The sequence below is a fragment of the Sphaerodactylus townsendi genome, linkage group LG04 (genome assembly GCF_021028975.2).
Source record: "Sphaerodactylus townsendi isolate TG3544 linkage group LG04, MPM_Stown_v2.3, whole genome shotgun sequence".
Classification (NCBI taxonomy): Eukaryota; Metazoa; Chordata; class Lepidosauria; order Squamata; family Sphaerodactylidae; genus Sphaerodactylus; species Sphaerodactylus townsendi.
In genome coordinates this window covers 137,310,261-137,337,932 of record NC_059428.1, presented here as the reverse complement: position 1 = coordinate 137,337,932, position 27,672 = coordinate 137,310,261, and the positions used below count along the sequence as shown (strand labels likewise).

At 45.8% G+C, this 27,672-nt stretch overlaps 1 protein-coding gene across 2 annotated transcripts in view; it reads right to left on the bottom strand.

The window, feature by feature from the left end:
• Positions 1 to 322: 322 nt before the first annotated feature.
• FGFRL1 (fibroblast growth factor receptor like 1) overlaps positions 323 to 27,672 on the bottom strand; it is a 190,531-nt gene continuing 163,181 nt past the window's right edge. For both annotated transcript variants that reach the window (XM_048494981.1, XM_048494982.1), the window contains exons 5-7: positions 13,726 to 14,010; positions 11,176 to 11,529; positions 323 to 1,866 (exon numbers count right to left, since the gene is read on the bottom strand). In XM_048494981.1, the coding sequence (XP_048350938.1) occupies positions 1,448 to 1,866; positions 11,176 to 11,529; positions 13,726 to 14,010 (1,058 nt within the window). In that variant the 3' untranslated portion in view covers positions 323 to 1,447. The remainder of the gene's footprint in view (positions 1,867 to 11,175; positions 11,530 to 13,725; positions 14,011 to 27,672) is intronic.

Sequence of the window (27,672 nt, the reverse complement as noted above, 5' to 3'; positions counted from 1 at the left end):
TTTTGGAATAAAAGCATTAAGCACAACATTCTCCAAATATGTCTTTCCGCTTGAGGTCATCCAACAGTGATAGTTCTGCTTTTACGGGCCCTTCTTTTAACAACTTCACACAGCCAACAGCAGTACTACAAGAAAATCTTATCATCTTATCATTTTGTTCCTTTCCGCTTGAAACTAGTACATGAATAGTGTTTGCAGGGCAAACTTTTGTAAGGACAAATGAACACAGCAGAAGTCAAAAAGGAAGGGTGACAGGATCGCTGATGAAATAATGTGGTCTATGATATACCGCATGATAAGCACAGAACGGGAAAATGAGCTCTCTTGTATTTGTGGGATTTATTCAAATTGAACAAAATCTTTATTTTTGATCAAAAATAGGAATAGAAATGCCTTTCTTGATGAAATTATACATTTTTCTCTTTTTTTGTTTTAACAAAATAAATTAATATACACGTCTTCTGTTTAAACTCTGTATAGAATTAAAAAAAGATTTTAGATCTTTGACTAAAATAGCTTTGAGTTCAGTTGGGTATTTCATATGGTCCTACGTTGTTCCTTTCTCCTTTGAAACTAGGTTGAAAAGAAACTGCATGAATTGACAAAATAGATTGACCCCTCCCCCCCCACAAGTGCACATTCAGCAAATTTATGTTTCTCTGGAGATGCATTTTTAATTCTCTTTCCCAACTGGCTTTAACCTGCTTGGGGCGCCTACTCCGCAGCCCACATATTTGCCCCCATTAACCACGAACAGGGATTTACCTATGGGAAGGGCAGCATGGTATCCATAAAAATCTAGCAGTTTATTATTATCATTATAATAATTAAATATAAATATAAAAGCAAGCTGAATAACGTTCTTTGTATTTTTGGCAGTCGAGACGAGAGAGCTGACTCCTTTTCAGGAGAGCCCCTCTGGTGAAAAGTCATCACTAGTTTAGTTATTCCTAATTATCAGGCAACACTGTAAAATTTCACAACTTTAAATAAAAATATCCCATCCCCCTTAGAAACAAACAAATGTGGTAGTGTTCTTCTTTGGAAGGCCATTGGAAGGCTCTGATGTTTGGGCGCTCGGCCTCTGGTGTCTCCTTGCTTTCATTCCCTGGGAGGTGGGGGGGCTCCAAAGAGAAAGGTTCGTTGGGATTTGCACTTCCAGGAGCTGACCACAAAAGAGAAGCAGCGGTGGGCTTCTCTCACTTTCATGCCGGAGGTTTCTTTCTCAAGGGGTGCAAGAGGTCGCCTTTGCCCTTTGGGAATTCCTTCATAATCCCTTGTCACAGTAATAAAACAGCCAAATACCCACATTCCGCATCTGTCTCCCAAACGCTTTTGTTTTTGGTTTGGTTTCATTTTGGTTTCGTTCCCTACCTTAGCAGTGCCTGCTGACTCACAGCTGTCTGCCTACCGCAGCAGAAGGCAAAAGATGGGCAGAGGCTGCTCTTTAACATTGGTAATGAATGTGTTGGTGCTGGTGAACTTTGCCTTCCACGTGGGAGTGAGTGTGACTGTGGATGTCCGTGTAGGTCTTTGGGTACATTTTGGAAACCATGGCTGAGGCCAGGGCAGGTCCTTGGGACAGCAAATGCTGCTGCTGCTGCTGCTGCACAATGTACTCCTCGTAGTTAACGGAGGACAGGCAGTCTTTGTCAGGGGCCTGGGCTATGCAGACCCGCTCCCGGGGGTGCGATCGGTGGACGGGGGTTGCCGCTGGAGGAGAGCAGGGCTTCTTCTTGGTTTGGCACAGCCACAGGAGGATGGTTCCAAAGATGAAGGCTGCTCCAGCAGGAATCCCAATGATGACGGGCCACGGAAGACTGCTGGTGGAGGAAGGAGCCACAGGAGGGCTGGGTGGCTTGGGATCTGGACAGTCGGGAAGAAACACAGCAAAAAGGTTAGCAGGAATCAGGCATGGGAGATTCTTACCAGTCACCAGACAGAACACTGGATTTCGACATACACTATTCATCAACGAGCAACTTGGAGTTTGGGGTGAAAGTTAAGCAGCACTAATAATAAGCAATCTTTGTTGCTGGTTTCCCCTTTGAAGCATGATGGACAGACCACTGTCCTTCGCCTTGAGGAGGTGGGGGTGATATTTTTTACAGGACAAAGGGCAGCAATATGGCAAGCCAGAGCAGAAGCAAAACTGAGGCACCTGCCAGCCATGCCTTCCTTATGTCAACCAAGAAAACTGAACTTGAAGGACATGGCTTGGTCAAGATGGCTTTGTCCAGTCCAGAACACTGCAGGCAAGACCAGGGACATAGCTCCAGAAAATGATGCCCAGGGCAAGCAATGCAGTCCTGCCCCAGCGACTCCTGGGCCGTATACTCCCCAGGCGATGGTGAAGAAAAAATGAAGCATGTCAGACAATCATGTACATCAGTGTTTACCAACCTTTTCGATGTCACGGTACCCTTGACCTCACTCTTCATATCTCACGGTACCCTTGCCATCCCCCCACCTTCCCCTCCCAGTGTCCCTGCTTGCACCACCCCCCACCTTCCCCTCCCAGGGTGAAGGGAAGAACTGAGGGGGGGGCAGGAAGTGGCTGCTGACCTTGTGGCAGGCCCTGCCCCGAGCCAGCTCCATGTCCTTGCTGGCGCCAGCAGGAGACACCACAAAAGTGAGGGGGGGGGGGTTAGCATTGCCACGGTACCCCTGGGACATGCTCATGGTACCCCAGGGTACCACGGAACCCTGGTTGAAAATCACTGATGTACATCATACCTGACCTCTGCAGGCGTGGAGAGGAAAAGGCAGGCAGCAGCAAGAGACCTGGAAGGGAGCTCAAGTGGCTGATGCTGAGATAACTTCCGCTCGGAGGTGCATGGATGTCCAGATGGAGTGGCAGTGGCTGCTGGGCACTGCAGCACCCCATAAATGAGTATCACCACGTCACCCAGATGCCACTGCTGCCCTCACCATATGCATCCTACGGAGGGAAGTAGCAGAGGTTCTCTTCCCTCTTCCCGACAGACTCACAGGAACCTGCTGGTGCTGGCCATGTGGCTCTGTGGGCTTCTCCCAGTGGGGCTGCACCAGTTCAGCTAGCAGGGTCCATGGGATGTTGCAGCACTGGTGGAGGACTTCCTGCCTTGCAAAGGGGTGGCCAAGGTGCCCCCAGTCATGTAGTGCTCTGAGTTGCCCAACCTTAGTTACACCCCTGGGCAAGACTGCCTGACATGATGCTCTCTGTAGAAAACATGATGCTGACATGATGCCTGACATCATGCTCATCTGAGACTTCCTGAAGATGCTATGGGAGGAATATGGAAGTGCTCTTTTGCTTTGGTACTGAGAGGGGGAGGAATATGAGTAGCCAACAGAGAAAGAGTGATGTGCCCCCCCCCCCCATTTCCAAGCCCTCTAACCACTCACACTCCTCTGCTTGAAATTTTGCTGTACGGGAGTTATTTTGCAAGCCACTAAAGGGGAAAATAGGTGTTTTTAGGGCCACTGGTTTTAGTGTTCATTCCTGAAGCTAAGAGATACTGTAATGCTCTAGTTCTGTGACCTGAGATAATGTAGGATAAATTCACCTTCAGAACAGTCCACTCGCTCTGTCCACTCAGCAAATACTAACTTAAAATCAAACGAGGCATGAAGAGGGAAGCAATCCACTTTTTTAATTCATGAAAATTATCGGTGGAGAGAAACTTCAAACAAGCAGCTTGAATGGGGGCAGGTTTCCCACCTCCGGACAGTTCTTTCAGCAGACTCAGCTCCCACAGCAGGACATCCACAGCCCTGTGACTCAGATGACCCACACGGATCGCGACAAGGACTAAAATTAATCTGGCTGCTATTTGGAGATGTTTCCATACATACACTGAGCAACATCAGACTTCATGGAAAGCCTATCCACATAACCGTCATTCGGATGTTAATGAGGAAGAAATTGATAGCTTTTATGCAAGTGTCCAGGAAGAAATTGATCACACACCTAAGTGATAATCATAGGTAACTGGAAAGCAAAAGTAGGAAACAAAGCAGAATCAAATACTCCTGGAAGATGTGGGCTAGTAGCACAACAAGAAGCAATGAAGCAAATGGGTGACTCATAGAATTCTGTGAGGACAATAGTTTTTTCATTGGGAATATATACAGACAATTGCATATGTGGACATCACCTAATGGCCAATTTAGAAATCAAATACTGTATTTTCTGGCGTATAAGACTACTTTTTAACCCAGGAAAATCTTCTCAAAAGTCAGGGGTCGTCTTATATGGGTGTCGTCTTATAGGGCGGGTGCTGAAACTTCTGAGCCGGACTGCAGAATCTGCGGTTGCCGCATATGGTGGGGAAAGCTAAAAAACGGATGCAGCCATATCCCCACCGTATGCGGCTGTCTGGGAGCGGGGAACCTCTCCTCCTTGGAGTCACCGGCAGAGACCCACCCTTTCCTGGGATCGCAGGAGGGGTTCCCCACCTTGGACTGACTGGAGGGGACCAACCCCTCCCAAGACTGGCCGGACTCGGCAGACTTGCCAGCGGGACCCTGTCGTGGCAGGTCCAGGCTGGCACAGGGATGTGGAGGGGAGGTGGCAGACAGACAGCCTTCCCGTTCTCCCAGGCCAGGAACCGGCGGGCCTGAGAGGATAGAGCCAGGCGCCGCTGACAAGGTAGGGTGGGCACCGCCCGAGCGAGCACACAAGCCTGCGTCCTTGCGAGGGCAGGCCTGTGACGAAGTGGGAGGCGAGGTTCCAGGACTGCCGAGGCTGGCTGGACGGGCGAGGAGGTCGGGGGTGAGGCGGGACAGAGCAGGGGAGGGATCTTTATTTGCGGAGCAGAGTCGGGAGGGGATAAAAAGCGCGGAGGAAGAAAAGGTGGGGCCGCGAAGGGAGAGGAGTGAGGGAGGTGGATGGCTGAATGTGGGGAGGCTCGAAAGAGAGAAGAGGAGATGGTAGGAAGGAGAGAAGGAGAGAGCGACAAGGAGAGAAAGAAAGAGGAGGAAGAGGACAGGGGCAGGATTCATAATGATCTGGACAGATTAGAGAGCTGGGCCAAAACTAACAAAATGAATTTCAACAGAGATAAATGTAAGACACTACACTTAGGCAGAAAAAATGAAATGCACAGATATAGCTGGATTGACAATACTATATGCGATACACCTGGCTTGACAACACTACATGCGAAAGGGATCTGGGAGTCTTAGTAGACCACAAACTGAACATGAATCAGCAGTGTGATATGGCAGCCAAGAAAGCAATGCATCAATAACAGTATAGTGTCTAGATCAAGGGAAGTAATTGTGTTTTTTTTAATTTAATTTTTGTTAATTTGCAAAACAAAACCGTACAGTATGCAACATTTATAACAAAAGGGAAAAAGATTCTGTTTTCTTTAGGTAATCTACATATAAATGACAAAAGATAAAAAACAAAACAAAGAAACAAACGAAAAAACATATACATATAGGAAGGACTACCTCCTAGCATTTGCATATTAGCATAAACTTTCTTCCTTTAGTTACCTATCTTATTTTTTAAAAAAACATTAGCATTCCAAGTAGATCAGTAAATTCTTCTAGTCCTCATCACTTTGCAAAAAGATTACATGGGGAGTAATTGTACCACTCTACTCTACATTGGTCAGACTTCACGTAGAGTACTATGTTCAGTTCTGGCCACCGCAATTTAAGAAGCATATTGACAAGCTGGAACATGCCCAGAGGAGGGCAACCAAAATGGTAAATGGAATCCATGCCCTATGAAGAGAGACTTAGGTAGCTGGGAATGTTTCATCTGGAGAAGCTATGTTGAAATATTTGAAGGGATGCCACGTCGAAGAGGGAGCAAGCTTGTTTTCTGCTGCCTCAGAGACTAGGACATGGAGTAATGGATTCAAGGTGGAGGAACAGAGGTTCCACCTAAACATTAGGAAAAACCTTCTGTCAGGGCTGTTCGACAGTGGAATTCACTGCCTTGGAGAGCAGTGGAGTCTCCTTCTTTGCAGGTTTTTAAACAGAGGCAGGATGAACATATGTCGGGAGTGCTTTGATTGTGTGTTCCTGCATAGTAGGGGGTTGGACTTGATGGCCCTTGTGGTCTCTCCCAACTCTGTTATTCTATCAGACAATGCATAGCTACATTTAAGCACATAATAAATAATCCTCTTGCCATTTGAATCCTTCTAATTTAGATATTTAATCTTGTGTGTCCTTTATGTAGGAAGGTAAAGCACAGACAAAGGGATGTAAGAAAGTATCAAGATACTTTGAAAGGGGTTCAAAGACAGGAGCAGATCCAAAGACAATGAGATGACCAGGAGGCAGGAAGATGTTTTTGTAAATCTTGGGCAAAATATAAAAAAAACAGGCATTTTAGGGAATTCTGGAACAAGAAATTTGGCAACATTATCCGTAATAAAACCAAAGCTAATGCCTTCCTGTACCACTATCCTAATTATGGATCTTGTGCTAATTTGCAGTAAGAGTTGTTATCATTTAATTGTCTCTTTACTTCTGATATATAGTCTTCTGTATTCATTATAACAATCGCTCCTCCCTTATCGGCTTCCTTTATAATAATTTGAGGATCTTTTGCCAATTTTTCTAAGCAAATTCTGCCTGATGAAGAAAGGTTTGCAAATGTTCTAAACCCTCTTTTCTCTAGCTTTTCTATATCCTGCACAACCATCCTTTCAAATGTGATTATCTGGGGGTTGGAAGTTGTGGGAGTAAAAGTCAACCTGAGTCTAAGTTTATTGTCTGCTCTTTTTAACAGTGGAGGGTGTGCAAAGCATTCTTTAAGCTTTATTTGTCTTAACAGCTTAAAAATATCTATTTTGGTTTGAAACTGGTTATATTGAGGTGTAGGTATACCCAACCCTGAGAACTCTAATTTCTTGTGAGCTGAGTTCTCGTGAGGATAGATTCACTACTTTTTTCCTCCCCTTCCAAGTTGCCTGGAAAAAAATTTGGTTGTCTCTTGACCCTTTGACTCCTACAGTTCTCAAATCTGTCCTCCCTCACATTTGCATTCGTATATGATTCCTCTTCTAAAGTACCAAACCATTTTTATGACTACCAAGTTTTAATCTTCTGTCAGGTATCAGTAGGTTAAATGTTTTTGAATATTTATTTCAAAGAAAAAAAATAAACTAGCTCCGTAAGTGGAAAAGAGAGTCAACAAGAACAATATGGTATCAACAATAACTTTAAAAGTACAAAAATCTTAGCTTTTTTGTAAGGAAGGGTTTTAAACAATGGATCTTACAATAAAACTGGAATGAACATGCCTGTTCACTGGACTCAAAACTACCCTACTTTTTAAAAGAATAGTTCATTATTTTTAGTGTACATATTTATAAAATTGCATATGGCAAGTGTCATTTTAGAAGGGATATTCACACAACCTGTCAGGGGAGGAATGTTTATGTTAGCAGTACCAACATTTCAGAGTATCTTTAAGAGACCCTCCTGATGATACCGCCCAGGTTTGGTGAAGTTTGGTTCAGGAGGTCCAAAGTTATGGACCCTCAAAATGTAGCCCCATCTACTATTAAATCCCATTGGAAATAATGGGGGATGGGGGCACCCCCTTTGTTATGGACCCCTTGAACCAAACTTTACCAAACTTGGCTGGTATCATCAGGAGTGTCACCTGACAATATCCCTACAAAGTTTTGTCAAGCCCAAGGGGTAGGGAACCTGTTCAGATGCCCATTAGGGAACTACACCCCATCAGCCTCTGTCAGGATGGCCAATTGGCCATGCTGGTAGGGGCTGATGGGAATTGTAGTTCCTGAACATCTGGAGAGCCGCAGGTTCCCTACCCCTGCGCTAGCCTAAAAACTGCGCCCCCTGGAGGCCGACAAAGTAAAAACCCTAAAATATTTTTTAAAATACAGCTGATAGTCGCGGGGGGGTTTTCAGCACAAAAAATGGGCTGAAAAACTTGACTTATACACAAGTATATATGATATTTTGAATTTTGAATTTGAACTCTTAGCTGGTTAAGCATCTAGGAGTGTCTTCTTTTTCCATAAATAACTTTACTAATATTACAACATACAGGTAACAGTGTAACTTATACATTAGTTACATTTCTAATCATTCATTTCTGTGCCAACTGCAATCCAAAGGGGAGAGGATGAAGTCAAACTAGAAGTGGTGTGGCCCCTGCACTGGCACCACTGCCCTGCAAAGTGGCAGATGCTGGCACAGAGTCACTTACCTTGGTTGTGCGACTCTGCGGTGTGCATATCCAGAAATTTGCCCCAATGCCTGTGCTTCTGTATTGCTGGGGCCTGCACCAGCATGGAGAGGGGGCATTCCTGGGGATGGAATGCAGTTTTGGTCCAGAACCCTTTTTGCAGCACAGACTTTGGTGTAAGATGTTCCCGGCAATAGGTTGTCTATGGAGAGAGAAGAGGACTTTCTCCTCCTCCTTTGGTGCCCTTGCTGCAGATTGCCTCTTCCATTGCCCCATCCCTGACTGCTGCCCTACCGCCCCTTCTTGTATTGGGCTGCCTGTTACATTATAGTGCTTATGCAATTGTGAAAGAAGCACAGGAAGGATCACTGATCTTATAAGCTTGTGCAATATATCTTATTCTTTTCATCTACATTTGTTTATCAGAAAAGTATCTTACAAAACATCTCTCTTCAATCTTTCCCCTTTTATTTTAATTCTCATCTAAATTCCCAGCCACGTATGCATAAAAACATTCAGTTTTTCCTGAAATTCTGATCTTGGTCTGTTATGCATTTAATATATTAGATTTGCCATGACAGAATATTCAGCTAATTTGTTTTTCCATTCTTTTAGACTTGGGCATTTATCTGCTTTCCACTTTTCTGCAAATACTGTTTTTGCCGCTGTCACCATATCTTTTAATAGCTCATTATGTATTTTTGGTATATAACTTGATAGTATGTTTAATAACATAATTTTAGCATCCATCATAAACTCAATTTTTAAAATCTTTTTGCATGTCATCAAGGATCCAATATTTTGTTGATGTCTTGCATGACCACCACACAGCTGAGAAGAGTTTGGATTTATACCCCGCCATTTCTACTGTAAGGAGTCTCAAAGCAGTGTACAAACTCCTTTCCCTTCCTCTCCCCACAACAGCTACCTTGTCAGGGAAGTGGGGTTGAAAGAGTTCTGAGAGAATTGTGACTAGCCCAAGGTCACCCAGCAGGCTTCATGCGGAGGAGCTGGGAAACAAATCCAATTCATCAGTCCATCGCTCATGTGGAGGAGTGAAAATCAAACCCAGTTCTCCAAATCAGAGTCCGTTGCTCTAAAATGCTATACCACACTGGTATTTAACTATTAACATATATGACGATAGGACCCATCAGAGGACTTATGGACTTTCATCTCCCCATAGCAGGGCCAATTGACCATGCTGGCAGGGGCTGATGGGAATTGTAGTCCATAACATCTGGAGTGCCAAAGGTTCGCCACCACGGATATATGATAGAAGGATCCATTCATGTTTTGAAATTTCCAACAGATTTCCTCTACAGTTATTATTATTTTTTGCTATATCTTTAGATATAGCAATTTGTAGAACAATTTGTAGAACAATACTCTCTTATGTCTGACATTCTGTGAATTTGATTTCTTTAGCCCATAAATCCTCTCATTGTTTCATATGAATGTTTCCTGCAAAATTTTGTGTACATTTTATCATACAGTCTTTTATCTGGTCTGTTTCAGTATCATACTATAACAGAATTTTGCTATTTTTTTCCAGGTAAATATATTGGGCTATTGATTGTTAACCCCCCCCCCCCCGCCCTCGCTTACTTGGCCTCTTCTCTCTGCAGTTCTATCACCATTCAATGATACAACAGCCATTGAATATTCTTCCCTTTGATTTTTGCCAGTTTGTTTATTTTTCCTTATCGATCATATTCTCATAAGTGATAAGATCAATGATTCTTCTTATGCTTCTTTCACAGTGTGCATCAAGTGGGGATATCAGGGGTGAGGTTGGATGACTCAGTTCACTTTGGCACGGATGCCATATTTATGAATGTCCCATTGTCTGCCACCCCTGTGGGGTAGGCCCCCATAGCCTCGTAGGAGCTTGGCTATCTTCGGGATCAAAGAAGACATGATTCTGGCTTCTGTTTAGAAGCTCTTTACTTCTAAGTCAGGTGGTTAACATCACTGCTGCTATATCAAGCCCATGATCTACATGTCACATCCTTCTCATCCTTTCTCTGCCTGCACACCAACCAAACCTGAAATTTTCCCCTGCTGCCCTTTCACCCCCCCCCACCCCACCCCCCCACTGGGACCTCAGTGTTCCAGCCTACTAGTGACTGGTGGGCTGCCTGTCAAACCCTCCCAGGCTGGGATTGGTCTGCAGGAGACTGATGATTGCAGGTTGGTTGGGGCTGTGCCAGCTCCGCCCTTCTCCACAGAACTGCTGAATCCGGTCCCTGCTGCTCAGGCCCTCCTGCCAGTTCTCTGCAGTTTCTCCTGGAGGTTGCTGCTCTTGCTGGTAAATCCAAGGACAGGGATGCTGGTTGTGAGTGCCCCACAGTCCCTGGGTGGGCAACAGGGGGGAGGGGGAGCGGGCTGTCGGGTGCTAGGTGTTCTTAACTAACCAACCTTCAAAACATATTTCTCATCTTGGTTTGTGACTGTCCCTAATGATAAAGTATGTATACTTTCTGTAACATCTATTGTTTCCAATTTTGCTATCCTTCAGTTAGGATCTTCTTTTGTGGCCGTCTTGGGCCTTTTAAGGCTGAATTAAATTTTATTGTGCTGTAGACATTTAACATACTTGGTAATATTATAATTGTTTTGGTCTTTTACATTTGGTACTTGGATATCATTTGGCTAAAAACCTCTGCGCTGTATAGACACTCCTATCAGTAAGTAGAACTCAGCAAAGATTACAATTTTAGCTTCTTAAACTTGGGAGCAAGAGACAGAAAGAGATGGACAAAGTACTCTTACAAAGAATGTCACCTTGAACAGCATTAAGAGGAAGTGGAACAGGAATCAGGCCTGTTGTTTGGACTTGGGCTTATTCCTCCCTCTACCCCCCTTCCTTCCCACACAAGCGCGATGAAGGGATCTTGCGTAGAAACTTGTGAAAAAAGTTCTGCTTTGCCCAGTTAGTTTCAAGACAGAACAAAGGGAAAGTTTACTAATCCAGTCAATGAGCAAGAGCTTTTCCGTCTCACCTGGCAGCACCGTCAGGAAAGCACTTCGGAAGCTGTATCCCATGGTGTTTGCACCAAGGCAGATGTACATTCCAGCATCCTCCTCCTTGGCTCGCGTGATCATGAGTTTGTTCAGGTAGGAACCATCTGGACGGGACCAAACCTCGCCTGTAGGCAGCACCACAAACTTCTGTCCTCCGACATCGATGGTCGAATTATACTTGTTCTCGGTCCCATATTCCACCCGCTTCAGCCACTGGATGACGGGCTTCACGTCACTTCTCACTTTGCACTGGAATGAGGTTGACCCTCCATAGTCCACTGTTGTGTTCACAGGGTGCGTCCCTGTAAGAATGGGTTTGGATCTTGTTCTTTCTGGAAAAGAGCAGTAACCCTTTTTTTAAAAAAAAAAGGCTTTCAGAAATTCTAATTCTGTAGGCTTAGCTTGATTTCTGCAAATCTCAGAAGTTAAGCAGAGTTGCCCCCATCAGTCTTTTGGGTGGGAGAGGCAGCCAATGGCAGAGTAAGTAAGTAAGTAAGTAAGAAAGAAAGAAAGTAAGAAAGTAAGTAAGTAAGTAAGTAATGGACTAATCCTGATGGTTCAGAGCAGAGGTGTATCTAGGCAAACTGGAGCCCGGGGACAAAACCTGAGTTTGGTGCCCCGCCCACAGGTATGGGCGGCCACCCTCCCCACCACGACCAAAGAATGATTTTTTGCACCAGCTCACAAAACACCTCCCACCCCCAGCAAAACATACATGGCTCTCTCCCCACCAACTCTCTTTCCCAATTTTGTCCTCACACCAACCCTATGGGTAGGTTGTTAGCCTGACAAACAGCTCCAAGCCAGTGCAAGTGGGTATTAAACATGTAAATCTCTCACAAATCACCCCCAGCAAAACATTTACCAAGCAAATGTCAGCATCATCTCTCACAAAACACCTCCAGTGGAATCCACCCCCAAACAGCATCACTTTCAATGGTGTTTAAACTAGGGAGCCCAAGTTCTTCTTTTAAATCCACCTTAAAGGGAGAATCTGGAGTCCCCAGTTAAAACAACATGGAAAGTGATGCTGTTTTGGGGTGGATTCTCCCCCACCCTGAAACAGCATCACTTTCAATGTTTAAACTGGGGACCTCAGATTCTCCCTTTAAATCCATGCTGAAGGGGATGGATTTTGGGGAGTGCCTGCTGTCAGGGGTGCAATTATTAAGCTAGCAGCACCAAAATTTCAGAGTATCTCTAGGAGACTCTCCAGATGATGCCACCCAGGTTTGGTGAAGTTTGGTTCAGGGGGTCCAAAGTTATGGATCCTCAAATGTGTAACTCTGTCTGCACAGTCCTTCACTACTGGATACAGTGGCAGCACTTTTGTCATTGGCAGGAATATTTAAAACAACACCCTTCAGAAGTTCCACGCACCTGCTTCTCTGCTCCACACCTTGAACCTCTATTCCTACTCTGCCTGCCTGCCTGCCTGCCTGCCTGCCTGCCTGCCTGCCTGCCTGCCTGCCTGCCTGCCTGCCTGCCTGCCTGCCTGCCCGCCCTCCTGGACAACCTGCCCTTGGACTGCCGGACCATGCTTGTGGCTGCCACCTGCTCTGACCTTAGACTGTCTGACAAGCCATAGCTGATGCTTGCCTGCAGCACAGCCAAGTCCTGAAGGCCTGGCTCTCATTGGGCGGGGCGTTCCATCAAGCTAGGGGCCAAGGCCGAAAAAGCTCTGGCTTTGGCTGAGGATAGCTGGATAGTTCTAGGGCCAGGGATCACTAGCAGATTATTACCAGCAGGGTATAACACTCTTTGGAGCTATATCAGGAAAGGCAACCAATAAGCAGGAGCTCAGGGGGAAGATTTAATAGAGGAAATGGGATAAGCACATAACCAAACCAGTCTGCTGTTCAAACAGTAACCATTTTATCTGCCTTTATCTGGTAAGCATTCAAGTTTTAGCCCACAAAAGCTAATGAAAACAATGGTGAGCTTGATAAAAAGAAACAGCAACATAAACGGGGACTGAAAAGAACTTGTAGCAAGTTCTCCCTGATTTCAGTGAAGTGGAAATGCCGCATCTGACATTGAGATGAGACTTGATTCATTTCCCTGTCTCTGCTCCTGGTATTAGTGTAAACACATGTTTCTACGGCTCCACACAGCTGCGTCTTTATCAGCCCCAGATGTCCAACAGGTTTGTACACTCTATTCAGCACAGAATTCCTCCAGATGTGCTTTTCATTCCCATTTTTTCCTACAGAGTCAATTAGAGCCTGTGGAATGTAGAACTAAAATCAAAGGTGCAAGTCAGATATTTTGAAACCAATAACAATTATAAACTTGGAGTTAGTCAATAAACCTGCCTATTTGTATTGGTTTGTGGAACATCTTGCTTGGTCCACTGTACTACTTACGTGACAGAGTTGTGAAGCTTTGTAAAAAATCATGGTTTGTATTCTGGTGCTCAGTCCGTCCTCCACCACCACCCCCTCCCCGGGTCTCATAAGGACCAGCGCATCAGCCAGTTTAACTAGAAAAACTGCCACTTCCATCTCCGGTTTGGATTCAGTACTTACGGATCACTTCAACTTTGTAGGTGGCATTGATCTCCCCAATTCTGTTGAAGACTCGGCAGGTGTATTTCCCGCTGTCTTCAGGCTTCAGGTTCTTCAAGTTCAGCGTCCATTTCTTTCTTTTGTTCTCACCCATCTCCTGTTGGGTGAGAGGCTTGCTGTCTTTTAACCAGTTGATATCAGGCCGAGGATTTCCACTCGCTACACATTTCAGGCGCACGGAGCTTCCCACAGGCCGGGCGATCACCCTTCGTCTCATCTTGGCTGGCTGAGTGAACCTAGGCCGAGCTACAAAGATAAAGGGAGCGGTCTGTGAAAGGAAACTTGATTTGCCAGTGCCAAAGAATAAAAAGGCACAAAACTACAGTATTAAATTGGTATAATGAAGACTATGTTGACGGAATAGAAGGGATAACTATTTCTGTGTTACATCAAAGCAGCATGTCTCTGGGTCCAGTACAAATGTGTAACATGCACTCACCACACACGTCGCATCACTCTTGCACTGGGTGATGTTTTGGGGCACAAATCAAAGTGCTGGTTCTTACCTTTAGTGCCTGGAATGGCTTTGGGGCATTTGAAAGGCAGCCTCCAACATATCATGTCTCACAAGCCCTATTCTTGGCGGCCACTCCTTTCAGAGGTGAGGCAGACAGCAACCAGAGGCAGGCCCTTTTGTGTGTGTGCGTGGTGTGTGTGTGTATTGGCACCTATGAAATGCCCTTCTTTCTCCTTGAGGCTGCCTGGTACCTATTCTCCTATCTTGTAGGCCCCAGGCTAAAATGTTTCTGCTTGCTGAGACTCTTAATCAAGAAGTTAATTTTTAAATACCGTTAAATAGAGGGGTTCACCTGAAAATTTATTTTAGCTGTTCAGTGTTTTTATGCTGTGGCTGGGCTTTTAATACTAGATTTTGGTTAATAAATCCTAAAGAAAGCCCATAATATTCTGAGAGACCCGTCTCATCCAGCACACTCTCTTTTTGAACTGTTACCATCCGGCAGATGATACAGGTCTATCAAAACTAGGACAAATAGGCTTAGAGACAGCTTCTACTCTAGAGCTGCGGCTATGCTGAACTCCGTGGCTTCGTATTGATGTGTTTGGGGCTGTGTAGGGATGGGTGGAGGAAGGGGAAAGTGAGGATGGGGTATGAGTCTGAAATTGTGTGCATCGAGGAATGCTGCTGTAAATTTCGTTGTGCGTGCACAATGACAATAAAATGCTTATGCTTATGCTTAATAACCTGGAAAGGTGGCTTAAACTTTCTCAGAACAGAATATATGAACAACACAATCCCATCTCACAGCTACGGTCTCGTGGGAGCAAATCGACCACTTGAGCAAGGGCAGGGAAACTCCTGCTCCACCAAATCCTTCTATGGTTTACAAAACAAACTTCTATTTTACATACTACATAAACAGGCTATACTATATCAATGGGGCTGCAATCCGAGCTGGGGGCTCCGGGATCTCCGAATGCCAGTGAAGCGCATCAGTTCTCCCTACTCCCATAATGCTGATGAAAGGTGCTGTCCAGTCACAGCCAAGTTATGGTGACCCCACGGGGTTTCAGGATAAGACACCAACCAGCTGTTTCGCCACCGCCTGCTTGTACGTAGCAACCTCCTCGGTGGTCTTGCATCCCAGTACTAAGCAGGGCCGGCCCTATTTCACTCCTGAGGTCAGAGGAGATCAGGCCACTTTGGGCCATCCAGGTCGGCCCCTCCCCCCGCCCCCCGTGCTTGGGCCTAATTTCATGTACCAGATCCGATTAGATTTTACCACTAGTAGATGCGGATCCATAATTTTAGGGGTTGTCAACATTCTTTTATTGATTGTACAGTAAGTTACTATTCCTGGAGAAGATGAAGATAAATGTTTTCATTAAATAAAGGCTCATGTATGGCTTACTTAGGAGCAGCAGTGGCGTAGGAGGTTAAGAGCTCGTGTATCTAATCTGGAGGAACCGGGTTTGATTCCCAGCTCTGCCGCCTGAGCTGTGGAGGCTGATCTGGGGAATTCAGATTAGCCTGTCCACTCCCACACACGCCAGCTGGGTGACCTTGGGCTAGTCACAGTTTCTCGGATCTATCTCAGCCCCACCTACCTCACAGGGTGTTTGTTGTGAGGGGGGAAGGGCAAGGAGATTGTCAGCCCCTTTGAGTCTCCTGCAGGAGAGAAGGGGGGGGGATATAAATCCAAACTCCTCCTCCTCCTCTTCTTCTTCTTACTTAGCCACATGGACACGATTCCTGCGGTTCACAACCATAGCCTTGTCTGTCCTCCCAAAAGGTGGATGTTCAGGGAGTAAATGTCAGGATGCCATTCCTAAGGGGGGAGGGAGTGGACTGTACTTGTGCTTTGTTTTGCTTTTGGCTTTGCAGGTGTTTATCAGATCCTTGTCTTTGAGGCTGTGTGGTGAGAACAGGCTGGACTTTTCTGTATCTGCTGGTTCACATGGGGGATGGGGGGTGGGATTGCCTGAACATTGCCAATGGGCCGGAACTGTCTTTTCCTGTTGCTTTGCTGTCATGAATAAAATCCTTGAATCTTTCAAGCGAGTTGTTCTGTGAACTGAGAGTCTGACAGTAAACTAGAGAGCAGAATAGAAATACATGATCAGATGTCAACTCATGAAGTATGATCTGAATGTGCTAAAATGACCTGTCCTACAACCAAGTTCGGCATCAACAGCTCTCAAGTGAGAACTCTTAAATGGTCACGATGTCTCAGCTACCTACTGAGGCATTAGCAAGCTCTGTCTGCTGAAAGCACTGCACTGCTTTGATCCTCAGCTGTACAACAGAGTACACAATAACCAGATGAAATGACTGCAAGGGGAATCATTATGAAGACTGGGCAGGGTACACAAACACTGGAAGAACAAGATTTACCCAACAAGATAATATAATTGATGAGCACTGATGATACATAGGAAGTAAACCTATGAATACCAGCAAGATCTAAAATACTATCCATTTTGGATGGGGTGGCATTTAAGCATAAGCATTTCATTGTCATTGTGCACGCACAACGAAATTTACAGCAGCATTCCTCGATGCACACATTTTCAGACTCATACCCCATCCTCACTTTCCCCTTCCTCCACCCATCCCTACACAGCCCCAAACACATCAACACGAAGCCATGGAGTTCAGCATAGCCACAGCTCTAGAGTAGAAGTTGTCTCTAAGCCTCTTTGCCCTAGTTTTGATAGACCTGTATCGTCTGCCAGATGGTAACAGTTCAAAAAGAGAGTGTGCTGGATGAGACGGATCTCTCAGAATATTTTAGGTTTTCTTTAGGCTTCGGGAATTATAGAGTTCTTCCAAGGAGGAGAGAGGGCAGCCGATAATCCTCTGGGCAGTAGAGATCACCCTTTGGAGCGCCTTCCTATCTGCCACTGTGCAACTGGAGAACCATACACAGATGGAGTAGGTTAAGACACTCTCTATAGCACAGCGGTAAAAGGACACCTTGAAGGAACTGGTCCATAGTCCAGGGGTATTCTTGGACCCAGGCTTACCACTGGATAAGCAGGTGGCAAGGAGTGCCTTTTACCAGCTTCAACTGGTTAGCCAGATGTGGCCTTTCCCGGGCAGAAAAGGTCTGGCCGTTATGGTGGTTACATCTAGATTAGATGCAATGCAGTCCACATGGGGTTGCCCCCAGCAGTGTTTGGAAACTTCGAATGAGGCAGAACAAGGCAGCTAAGATGCTGACTAAAGTGGGCCACAGGGATCACATCACTCCAATCTCAATGAGGCAAACTGGAAGGAGCTCTGCTTCCATTGGGGGAATGACTGTTAGACATATATTGTTTATATAATACTTATAATATAGGATTTTATAATTTATACAAAAGTATTAACAAATACAAGCACGAAAACATGTTAAAACAAACAAACAAACAAAATTGTGATCACTGATACCAGAATCTTACACAAGGTAATGCTAACAGATTGAATATCAATATCAACTGTTGCTGAGGATGCTGGGAGTATATTATTTATGCCAACAATAACAAATGAGATTTGGGAAGAAACGTCAACAAACAATACACACACTGACTTTTTCCCTTTAATGCAGAAGATCTTTTTATTTTTGCTTAGGGAACTGCTGTTTTCATCACTTCTATCTCCCAAGCATACTGATGTGCTTAATATAAAGATATTAGGAACAAAAACACACTCTAGAAAGCCACTTATTAAACCTGTCAGAACTGAAGGACTTACTTCAGCTGATCATTAGCTTCAGCATTTTATTGATATGCTGATTTAAATCACTTCCTTCTGGCAGACTTTTAACTGGTAGTTGATAATGCAGAAACATCACTGTTGTTTGAGATTTCCTGCCCAAACGTTTTTCTAATTCCTCCCAAAGCTCGGCTGCTGTTTCAAAAGTGTCTGTCTAGGACCTAGGTTAATAATTGATCTGACAAAGTTGTAATAATACCACTTCTGGCTTTGGAGTTCTGTTTGTTCCAGTTTTCATCTGGTTGGCTTGGTTTCAGTATCAAGAGAAAACTCCATACATTTTCCTGTTGTAGTATCATTTTCATGTGCAATCTCCATGTTGAGAAATTTGCATCTGTTAGCATTTCCATGTAAACTTCACACTTCTCCCCACAGGTCATCTCTGTACCTTTGTCTTTGTTCCTTGGCTATCTGAACCTAGGTCAAAAGTTTCCTTTTTCTTTTAATCAGTGCAATTAAGTCCTGGCACCCATAACAAAAATGGGGGAGCTTACTGCACAGAGAAGCAGCTAACACACTGATTAAAATTAATATCCATCGATGATGGAGGTTTTGTGGCTTGGCAGGGGAGATCGATCAGGGAATTTCCAGCCTGTCCTGCACAGTGAGGCCCTTCATCTTGCCTCGTCAGTAAGGAGCTTGGGTGTGACCTTGGACTCCACTCTTATATTGGAGGACCAAGTCACAAAAATAGCCCAGATAGCTTTTTTCCATCTACGATAGGTACGGCAACTTGCCCCTTACCTCTCTCGGAGTGATCTGGCCACAGTAATCCACGTGATGGTCACCTATAGGCTAGACTACTGTAACTGCTTTATGCTGGCCTACCTTTGACATTGATTTGGAAACTGAAGCTTTTACAACATGCAGCTGCTAGGCTCCTAGTTGGAGCCTCTAGCTGGGACCATATAACCTATTCTTATGTTATTTCTTTAGGGCCTTCCTTGTACGTCTGAAAAAATAAACAAATCAACACCATCAAATGGTGGAACTTCCACTCTTGTCTGACACCAGGCATGTCTCCTTAAAGAAAGTGCAGCATCTCGACAGTGAGAACAGCAACCTGCTACATGCTTTATTGAGTTAATTTGCTGCTACAACATCTCAGAAACTTCCATGTCAACAATCGGTCTGCAATTTTCCTCTGGGAGATCCAGGTGTGGAAAGATCTTACATAATGTTTGATAGTTTGCTACCCTGAAACCCAGGGCTGAAGAACTGCAGACTTTTCTGCCAACCCTGGCTAACATATATCCTGCTCTGACAATGTGCACTGAATGCTGGGAGCCCTTGAAGAGCCTCAGCCACCGAACGATTTGATATCACAAGGACGAAAGGGAAAGGACAGCCCTCGTCCATCATTTTACAGAGATTATCAATTTCTTTGCAAATGGTAGGGATTGAGGCTGGCTTTAACCTATGGGGACTTTCAGCAGCCCCTCCTACATGGGAAAGGGCGCCAGCCCTGAAGATCCAGAATGAATAGTCCTAAAGATGGGATCTGTCACTGGAGGTACCAAACAAGTGATTCCAGTCCATGTGTAGGAGCTTTTTCCACTACAGCCAAAAGGTCTGGAGCGACTGCTCTCTCAGACTCTGGATCTGACTCTAGAGCAGGGGCATCATGGCACCTGCCAGTACCTTTATAGGCACCCACCACATGTTTTAGAAAGTAGGTGTGGCCAGGTGGGCAGCTGCTTAGCAGTGCTTCCAGTTGGCCTTTGGAAATCTGATTGGCTGGCTGTCAGGCTGCGCCATTTTCGGCCTGCCATCTCACATGTCTCCATCAAGGCCACAGCTGGTCAAGCCATTATCATCTCTTGAGGCCAAGGAGGCCTCCCTTGCTTGCAATGTAACTAGTCAATAGAGCAGTGATGGTGAACCTTTTTGAGACCAAGTGCCCAAACTGCAACCCAAAACCCACTTATTTATCGCAAAGTGCCAACACGGAAATTTAACCTGAATACTGAGGTTTTAGTTTAGAAAAAATGGTTGGCTCCGAGGCGTGCATTACTCAGGAGTAAGCTTGGTGGTAGTCGGTGGCTTTGCTTTGAAGCAACCATGCAACTCTTCCAACGGGTGAATCACGACCCTAGGAGGGTTTACTCAGAAGCAAACCCCATTGTCAGCAACTGAACTTACTCCCAGATAAAGGATCGCACTTTAGTTCAGCGCATGAAAATCAGTGGGGTTTAACAGCGCTTAACAGGGTTACCTACACTGCTTCCCCAAAACTAGGTCTTAGGTTTAATGCTAATAATCGAGTCCAGTGGCCCAGGCCAGCCTAGATGTGTGGGGGAGGCACTCTGCACGTGCCATAGGTTCGCCACCTATGCCATAGGTTCGCCACCAGTGCAATAGAGCTTAACCGTTCTCTCTTATCTGCTTTCCTCCAATGAGGGAACCGCCTGCCCCAAAGCAATGCTTCTGTTCACACCATTCTTTATTATGCTGATATTATGGGAATGCGAGGGTTGGGGGACTATGGGTTAAGCTATGTTAATGGGAAATTCTCACAATGGAAAGATGTAAATGGGAAATTCTCACAATGGAGAGATGTAAGGAGTGGTGTCCCCCAAGGATCCGTTTTGGGACCAGTGCTCTTTAACCTATTCATAAATGACCTGGAAGTAGGGGTGGGTAGCGTGGTGGCCAAGTTTGCAGATGATACCAAATTATGCAGTGTGGTGAGAACCGCAAAGGATTGCGAAGAGCTCCAAGCGGACCTTGATAAATTAGGTGAGTGGGCTAAGAAATGGCAAATGCAGTTCAATGTAGCAAAATGTAAAGTGATGCACATAGGGGCAAAAAATCCAAACTTCACATACACGCTACAGGGGTCAGTGCTATCAGTCACAGACCAGGAAAGGGATTTAGGCGTCTTAGTTGATAGTTCCATGGGAATGTCAACTCAATGCATGGCAGGTGTGAAAAAGGCAAACTCTATGCTGGGGATAATTAGGAAAGGAATTGAGAATAAAACTGCAAAGATTGTCATGCCCTTATATAAAGCAGTGGTGCGACCACACTTGGAGTACTGTGTTCAGTTCTGGTCGCCACACCTCAAAAAGGATATTGAAGAGATAGAAAAAGTGCAGAGAAGGGCAACGAGGATGATTGACGGACTGGAGCACCTTCCTTATGAGGAGAGGCTGCAGCGTTTGGGACTCTTTAGTTTGGAGAGGAGATGTCTGAGGGGGGATATGATTGAAGTCTATAAAAGTATGCAAGGGGTAGAAAATGTTGACAGAGAGAAATTTTTCTCTCTTTTTTACAATACTAGAACCAGGGGGCATACATTGAAAATGCTGGGGAAAAGAATTCGGACTAATAAAAGGAAACACTTCTTCACACAACTCGTGATCGGTGTTTGGAATATGCTGCCACAGGAGGTGGTGATGGCCACTAACCTGGATAGCTTTAAAAGAGGTTTGAACAGATTTATGGAGGAGAAGTCGATTTATGGCTACCAATTTTGATCCTCTTTGATCTGAGATTGCAAATGCCTTAACAGTCCAGGTGCTCGGGAGCAACAGCCGCAGAAGGCCATTGCTTTCACATCCTGCATGTGAGCTCCCAATGGCACCTGGTGGGCCACTGCGAGTAGCAGAGAGCTGGACTAGATGGACTCTGGTCTGATCCAGCTGGCTTGTTCTTATGTTCTTATGTTGTAACTTACAGGTATATACCAGGTGTCAGAGAGCCAAACTTCAGTTTTGGCCATCTGAACCTTGGACTGACACAGTTCCAATAAAGATCTTAAAACGTTCCCGAGTCTTTGCTTGCTGACTTGGGCACCAGACCCTTAAAATTATATTGTTTGATGGCACCTGACCTCTCAGTGTCGGTTTTACTCTCTTGCTCCTTTCTCCCCCTTTAATTATTCCGCTAGTGCCCACTGCTTAGGAATCCTCTGTGTGGATGTGTGCATTTGGCATGGCTCTGCCTCCATGGCAGGCATTTTGTGTGAGAATTTCAGTGGTGCCCACAGACTCAAAAAGGATCCCTGCTGTGGAACCACTGGTGGCTTGATCTGCCACTGTCTAAATGCTGAAGTGGGGGTAAGGAATCTGAATGGAAGATAATTGGAAGTGCAACCCCAGGGACAGTGCTCCAAATATGTCTTGTCATTGAAGGCCCAAAGATGGACAAGACAAGTCATAATATTTACAGATGATAATCGGATCCCTCCAAAGAATGGGATTGCCACATTCTCTTTATTTAAACAGCCTGCAGCTTTCCAGTCATATCTCCCTTGTGCAAGGTGTTAAATAAGGATTTCTGATACAGATGTCTGTTGGGCCCTCTACTGTTCAATCTCTACATCAGGGGTAGGGAACCTGCGGCTCTCCAGATGTTCAGGAACTACAATTCCCATCAGCCCCTATCAGCATGGCCAATTGGCCATGCTGGTAGGGGCTGATGGGAATTGTAGTTCCTGAACATCTGGAGAGCCGCAGGTTCCCTACCCCTGCTGAATGATGTAATTTTTCATTTGCAAAAACCAATATTAGATGCTTCTGACTGGCCAACCATGAGGTCTGCATTTTGCTTTACACAGATGATACTGTGTTATTAACCACATCAGAAGCTGGATTACGTGAATTACTGAACACATTTATCAATTACTGGGTGTGAACTATAAAAAAAATCTGAAGTTATGATCTCAAAAAACTCTTGTATCATGCAGAGATTACGAGGGGAAAAACCGAACAAGTAGCACATTTTAAATGTATGGGTATAATGTCTGTTACAACCTTTCTTGGAAAGATCGCCCTTATTAAGTTGCAAAAATGACTGGGGTAAATATCTGATATTTATTTGTTATTTTTAGTTTGCCTTTCTCACAGGGACTCAAAGGTGATTACACATAGTACCATTACACACAAAAAATGAGACATTCAGAACCACTAGAAAGAAATGAAGCATAGCATAAGCAATCGCACGACACATTAAGCAGTAAAGAAATTGTATAAATACGATCTTACTTATAATAAGGCAACCACAACAGCAGAGTGCACAGTCCTTAATCAGCTACCCAAGCAGTTTTTTAATACCGTATGTACAGTGCAACAGAACCATTTGCACCTGAACAGAAAAGCCCTCTTAAATAGTTCTGTTTCAGGAAGATCAGAAGAGTGGGAGCTTTCATGACCTCCCCTTGGGCAGGCCATTTCACAAGGTGGGGGGCACAATAGAGAAAGCACCTGTATGAGCAGTTGCTGATTTTGCCCTTTTGCAAGCTGCAGAGGCGGAGCGCTCATGGGGACAAATGGGGGCTCATGTCCCTGGGTTCACGCCAGCTGGTCACGGGGCGGGGTGGGTGGGGTGGAGAATCGTCCCAACACTCCTCCCGTCAGCCTGGCCCCGCCAGCTGGCAGAGCTTCTGCCGGGCGAAGGAGCAGCCTGGCTGGGCTGCCACCGGGCGCCCCATGGCAGACTCTCACCGGCTAAGGTAAGTGGGGTGCGGGGGGGGGGGCATTGCCCAGAACAGGCGTTTCCCCAGGAGCCATCCCCCCTGCCTCTGGCAGCCTGATACCTGCAAAAAACGGTAACTGATAAGTGAGGTTACTGTGGTGGGGTACAAGGGTGAGAGGAGAGTCTCACAACCAAGGCTTTTAACCGAGTTGGCTGAACTCCATCAAAAGTGGGGGACACAGTGTCATTTAAGATCTCCCCCTTCCTAACCAGCATTTCCTCTGACTTTTCAGTTGGTTCACATTTAGCCGGTTACCCACCGCAGCCAAGCACCAATCCAGGGCCTCTCCTGCACCACCAGGAGATCTGGTTAATGATATAGAGCTGAGTATCATTAGGATTTTGAGGACCACCCACCCCAAAGCTACAAACTGTGTGATTGAAAAGCATGCTCATCATAATTTTTGAATTCCCTTTCTGATATTGGCAGCTCTGAGCAAATGGAATGTGGTGACTATAAGTGGAGAGAAGGTGTCTTCACATCCTTAACCAATCCGGGAACCATTTCCAAAGCCTCTGTGGGTTGGCTCTGAGAAGATGACAACTGTTTCCAACGCTTAGATCAAGAAATGATAGAAATGCCCCTCACTTTATGCTTTCAATTATGCTTCGCTTTTTTGGATGAAAGTTTTGAGGAAAGAGCAGTCTGGCTCCTTTGTGGCAGACAAAGCTGGTATCGGAACAGAGAACTTGGGTGATGATGGAGGCCATGCAGATGTGGCTTGTCACCTGAGTGCGAGTGGACCAGTCTGCCCCTCTTTTGTTGCCCGCGCACTGGCTACATATCTGACCATCTGCCGACCCCCTCCCGCACAGGGCTTGTCCACTGGGGTTTGATCCCAGACACCTCTTATTATCATTCATTTTTGTTGGTTACTGCTGCTATAGTTTTAATAGTTTTAAGGTTTTGTATTGTTTTAATTGGGGCTATTCGATTTGTTTTATTGTCTTGTTATTTGTTGTTGTACACTGCCCTGAGCCCTTCGGGGGTAGGGTGGTTTATCAAATAGAATGAATGAATGAATGAATGAATGAATGAATGAATGAATGAATGAATGAATGAATGAATGAATGAATGAATGAAGACAGACAGACAGACAGACAGACAGACTGAACTGGAAAGGGCACAGCACCCTGTTAAGCTGGGCTCTGGGGGTGGGTTGATAACCCACGGGGCATCTAGAAATGTCACAAATGTCACACATTAAACATAAGGAGCAGACATCCACTTTACAATTGGCTCATTAAAAAAAAGAGCCATACAGCCTGGAGAAAATAACCTTCCTTTAAAAGGTATAGGTGAACACAAGGCATATTCGACAATACCAACAGTTTTTTCCCCTCAGTTCCTTCACAGAAAGTCTCATTAATGGAATTTCACGAAGAGCAAGCTCTCGTGAGGCGGTGGACGGAGAACCGAGGGAATGGCTACGCTGCCCTACGCCTGTCTTGCCGAAAGGGCGGGAAAGCGTGCCAACAGGCTGCTTAAGGGTGCACTGACAATGAAGGACTTGCAGGGGGCTCAGAGGATGGATGCCTCTGCCCAGTGAACTTGTCCTGCACTGCACTGGTGTGGCTGGGCCTGGTTTAAAGGCAGGGAGCCCCTCCCCTTTTTCGGGAGGGATTATTTGTTGGTTTACAGTGAAAGGCAGATGAGTCAAAGGTTGTCTGACCTCCTGGCTGATGGCGTGCTTGACCCTGGCCTGCCTGCTGAGCACATTAAAGAGGCAGGTGGGATGTAATTGGGGCAGTCTCCCCTTCGTCACACATGGCTGTGAAGGTTAAAGGAGGAGAAGGGGAAGGTGAAGGGAGGCTGCCAGGTGCAAAGGTACAAGAGCTGCTCATGCAAAATGCAGAATGGTGCACCTGCAAAGCAGGCTGCATTTCTGTTCATGGTCACCTCCAAGAAGATCAAAAGAATGGTCTGATTCAGAAAAAACAACAACAACAGTATTTTGAACAAGGTGAAGGGGAATGCTTTTTGGTGAAGTTTTCTGAAACCTTGCTTCACAGTACAGTCGAAGGTGCCTGTTTAAGTCCTACCTACCTGAAGGAACACCTGGGCTCCACACCCACTAAATTTCCACCCAAGGTCTGCATTAAGTGAAGTGTAATCCATTCACCATGTAAAGTTTTGCAAATAACTTTCTTAGCGGTGACTCCTGTATCAGCCTTGGAAATAAGTCCTCATTTTTTTCACACTATCCCGACCCTCTGTGCGTATCTCATGACCAAAGGGGACAGGGTGTCCGGAAAAGTTTCCTGCCTTTCTACGTGGAGTCAGGTCCTCACCTGCAGAATGGCATCAGCCACGGGGCTGCCTTGAATGACAGGCCTCCTTTCTGAAAGAGCCATCCAGATTTAAATGCTGTACTTTGGATTCACCACTTTCCATTAATGTGTGCATTAATTAACAAGAGGGTGGGCAAATGCCCTTGATGGCAGGATTTTGTTCCTCAATGGGGCCTGTACTTCCCTCCCATGTTCCCAGCCTGCTTGCTTGCCAAATCCTTCTGGGAAACAACACACAGCTGCCGGCTGCTGCTGCTCCTTCCCCACGAAAGACAAGGAAGTGGAAAAGGATCCAGGTCGCTGCCACGATGGGAGCAGATTCCTCCTTGGCTTATCCCATTCCCTCCTCGCGGCATCTCAGTCTATTCTCACACCCTGGCCTCATATTTCAAATACATTTGATGGGGAAATCATCTTCCCTCGTGGACCTGGTTCTTTTAGAATGTCTTTAGCCTGAGCAGCCAGTGCCCGTTCTCGCTCTCTCGACCCCCCTTCCCCCCCCCCCACACACACATTCTGGGCCTCAGCAACAGCAAGAGATTTGATTTCTGTCCCTTTCTTCTGCAGCGCAGAAATGCTTTGCTCTCTGCTCAAGGGCTTTCATGTGTAACCTAATGAATGGGAGTGACTCGGCATCCAACGACCCAGCAGAGACAGCTGGAGTGACAAGTGTGATATCCGAGCTCACTCTGGAGGGACTGCTGTGTAAATGTCTCGGTATTCCCCAGATCCTCCCCTTGAAAGAGAGGCATCCCATGCAGGGAAAACAAGCACTCTCCACGGAGCCTTGTTGCAAACCATCAGCCCTTCAAACAACAGCAACTTGGCTTGCACCCTGATTAGATGTGTGAATACCGAGAAACCCACTGGGTGTGGAAAGCAAAAATCCTGGCGACATCAAATAGATGGACAAGAAAGGGTTCATAGTTGGCTGAAGACTGGACTGTGTATGTGTGGGGTGGGGGTGGGGGTGGGATGAGATGAGATGGCTGCCTTTAATTCAGACTACTTTTCAGCCTTCGGTACCATTTGTCAACCTTCAAGCTTGCTTCTCTTCAATCTGCAACTTCTGATAGGAAGAATGTTTGTCCACTCCCCTGGTCCCGGGTGACTGGACGTATATAAGACCACAGAACAGGCCCAAATCAGAGGAACTACAATTGCTGCCCAGCAAGTCATGAAATAGGCAGGGCAGGTTCCATGATCTTGGTCCAAATCCAGTGGGTTCCAGAGGCCAGGAGTGACTCCTGCAAGATACCCCACCTCCACAGCCCCTGTGCAGAGAGATGGCCTGGTCAGCACCAGCCAAGGAGCTTCATCACCGAGCAGGAATTTGAACACGGATTTCCACAGGGTCCACACACCAGCCACCGCAGACATGGCCTTTAATAGTTTCTGTGACGTTCCTGCCAAGCACTGCCAGGCTAATAATGAAGAAGAAGAAGAAGAAGAAGAAGAAGAAGAAGAAGAAGAAGAAGGAGGAGGAGGAGGAGGAGGAGGAGGAGTTTGGATTTATATCCCCCCTTTCTCTCCTGCAGGAGACTCAAAGGGGCTTACAATCTCCTTGCCCTTCCCCCCTCACAACAAACACCCTGTGAGGTGGGTGGGGCTGAGAGAGCTCCGAGAAGCTGTGACTAGCCCAAGGTCACCCAGCTGGAATGTGTGGGAGTGTACAGGCTAATCTGAATTCCCCAGATAAGTCTCCACAACTCAAGTGGCAGAGCTGGGAATCGAACCCGGTTCCTCCAGATCAGAGTTCACCTGCTCTTAGCCACTGCTCTTAGCCACTACGCCACTGCTGCTAATGAGGCAGATGGGTGAGGATCACACGCAGGTCTTGAACCTTTGCAGTTGTTCATCCTTAACCTCAATGGCTGCCCAACTGGGACTGGGGTTTCCACCCCCCTGAACATGCAAAAACT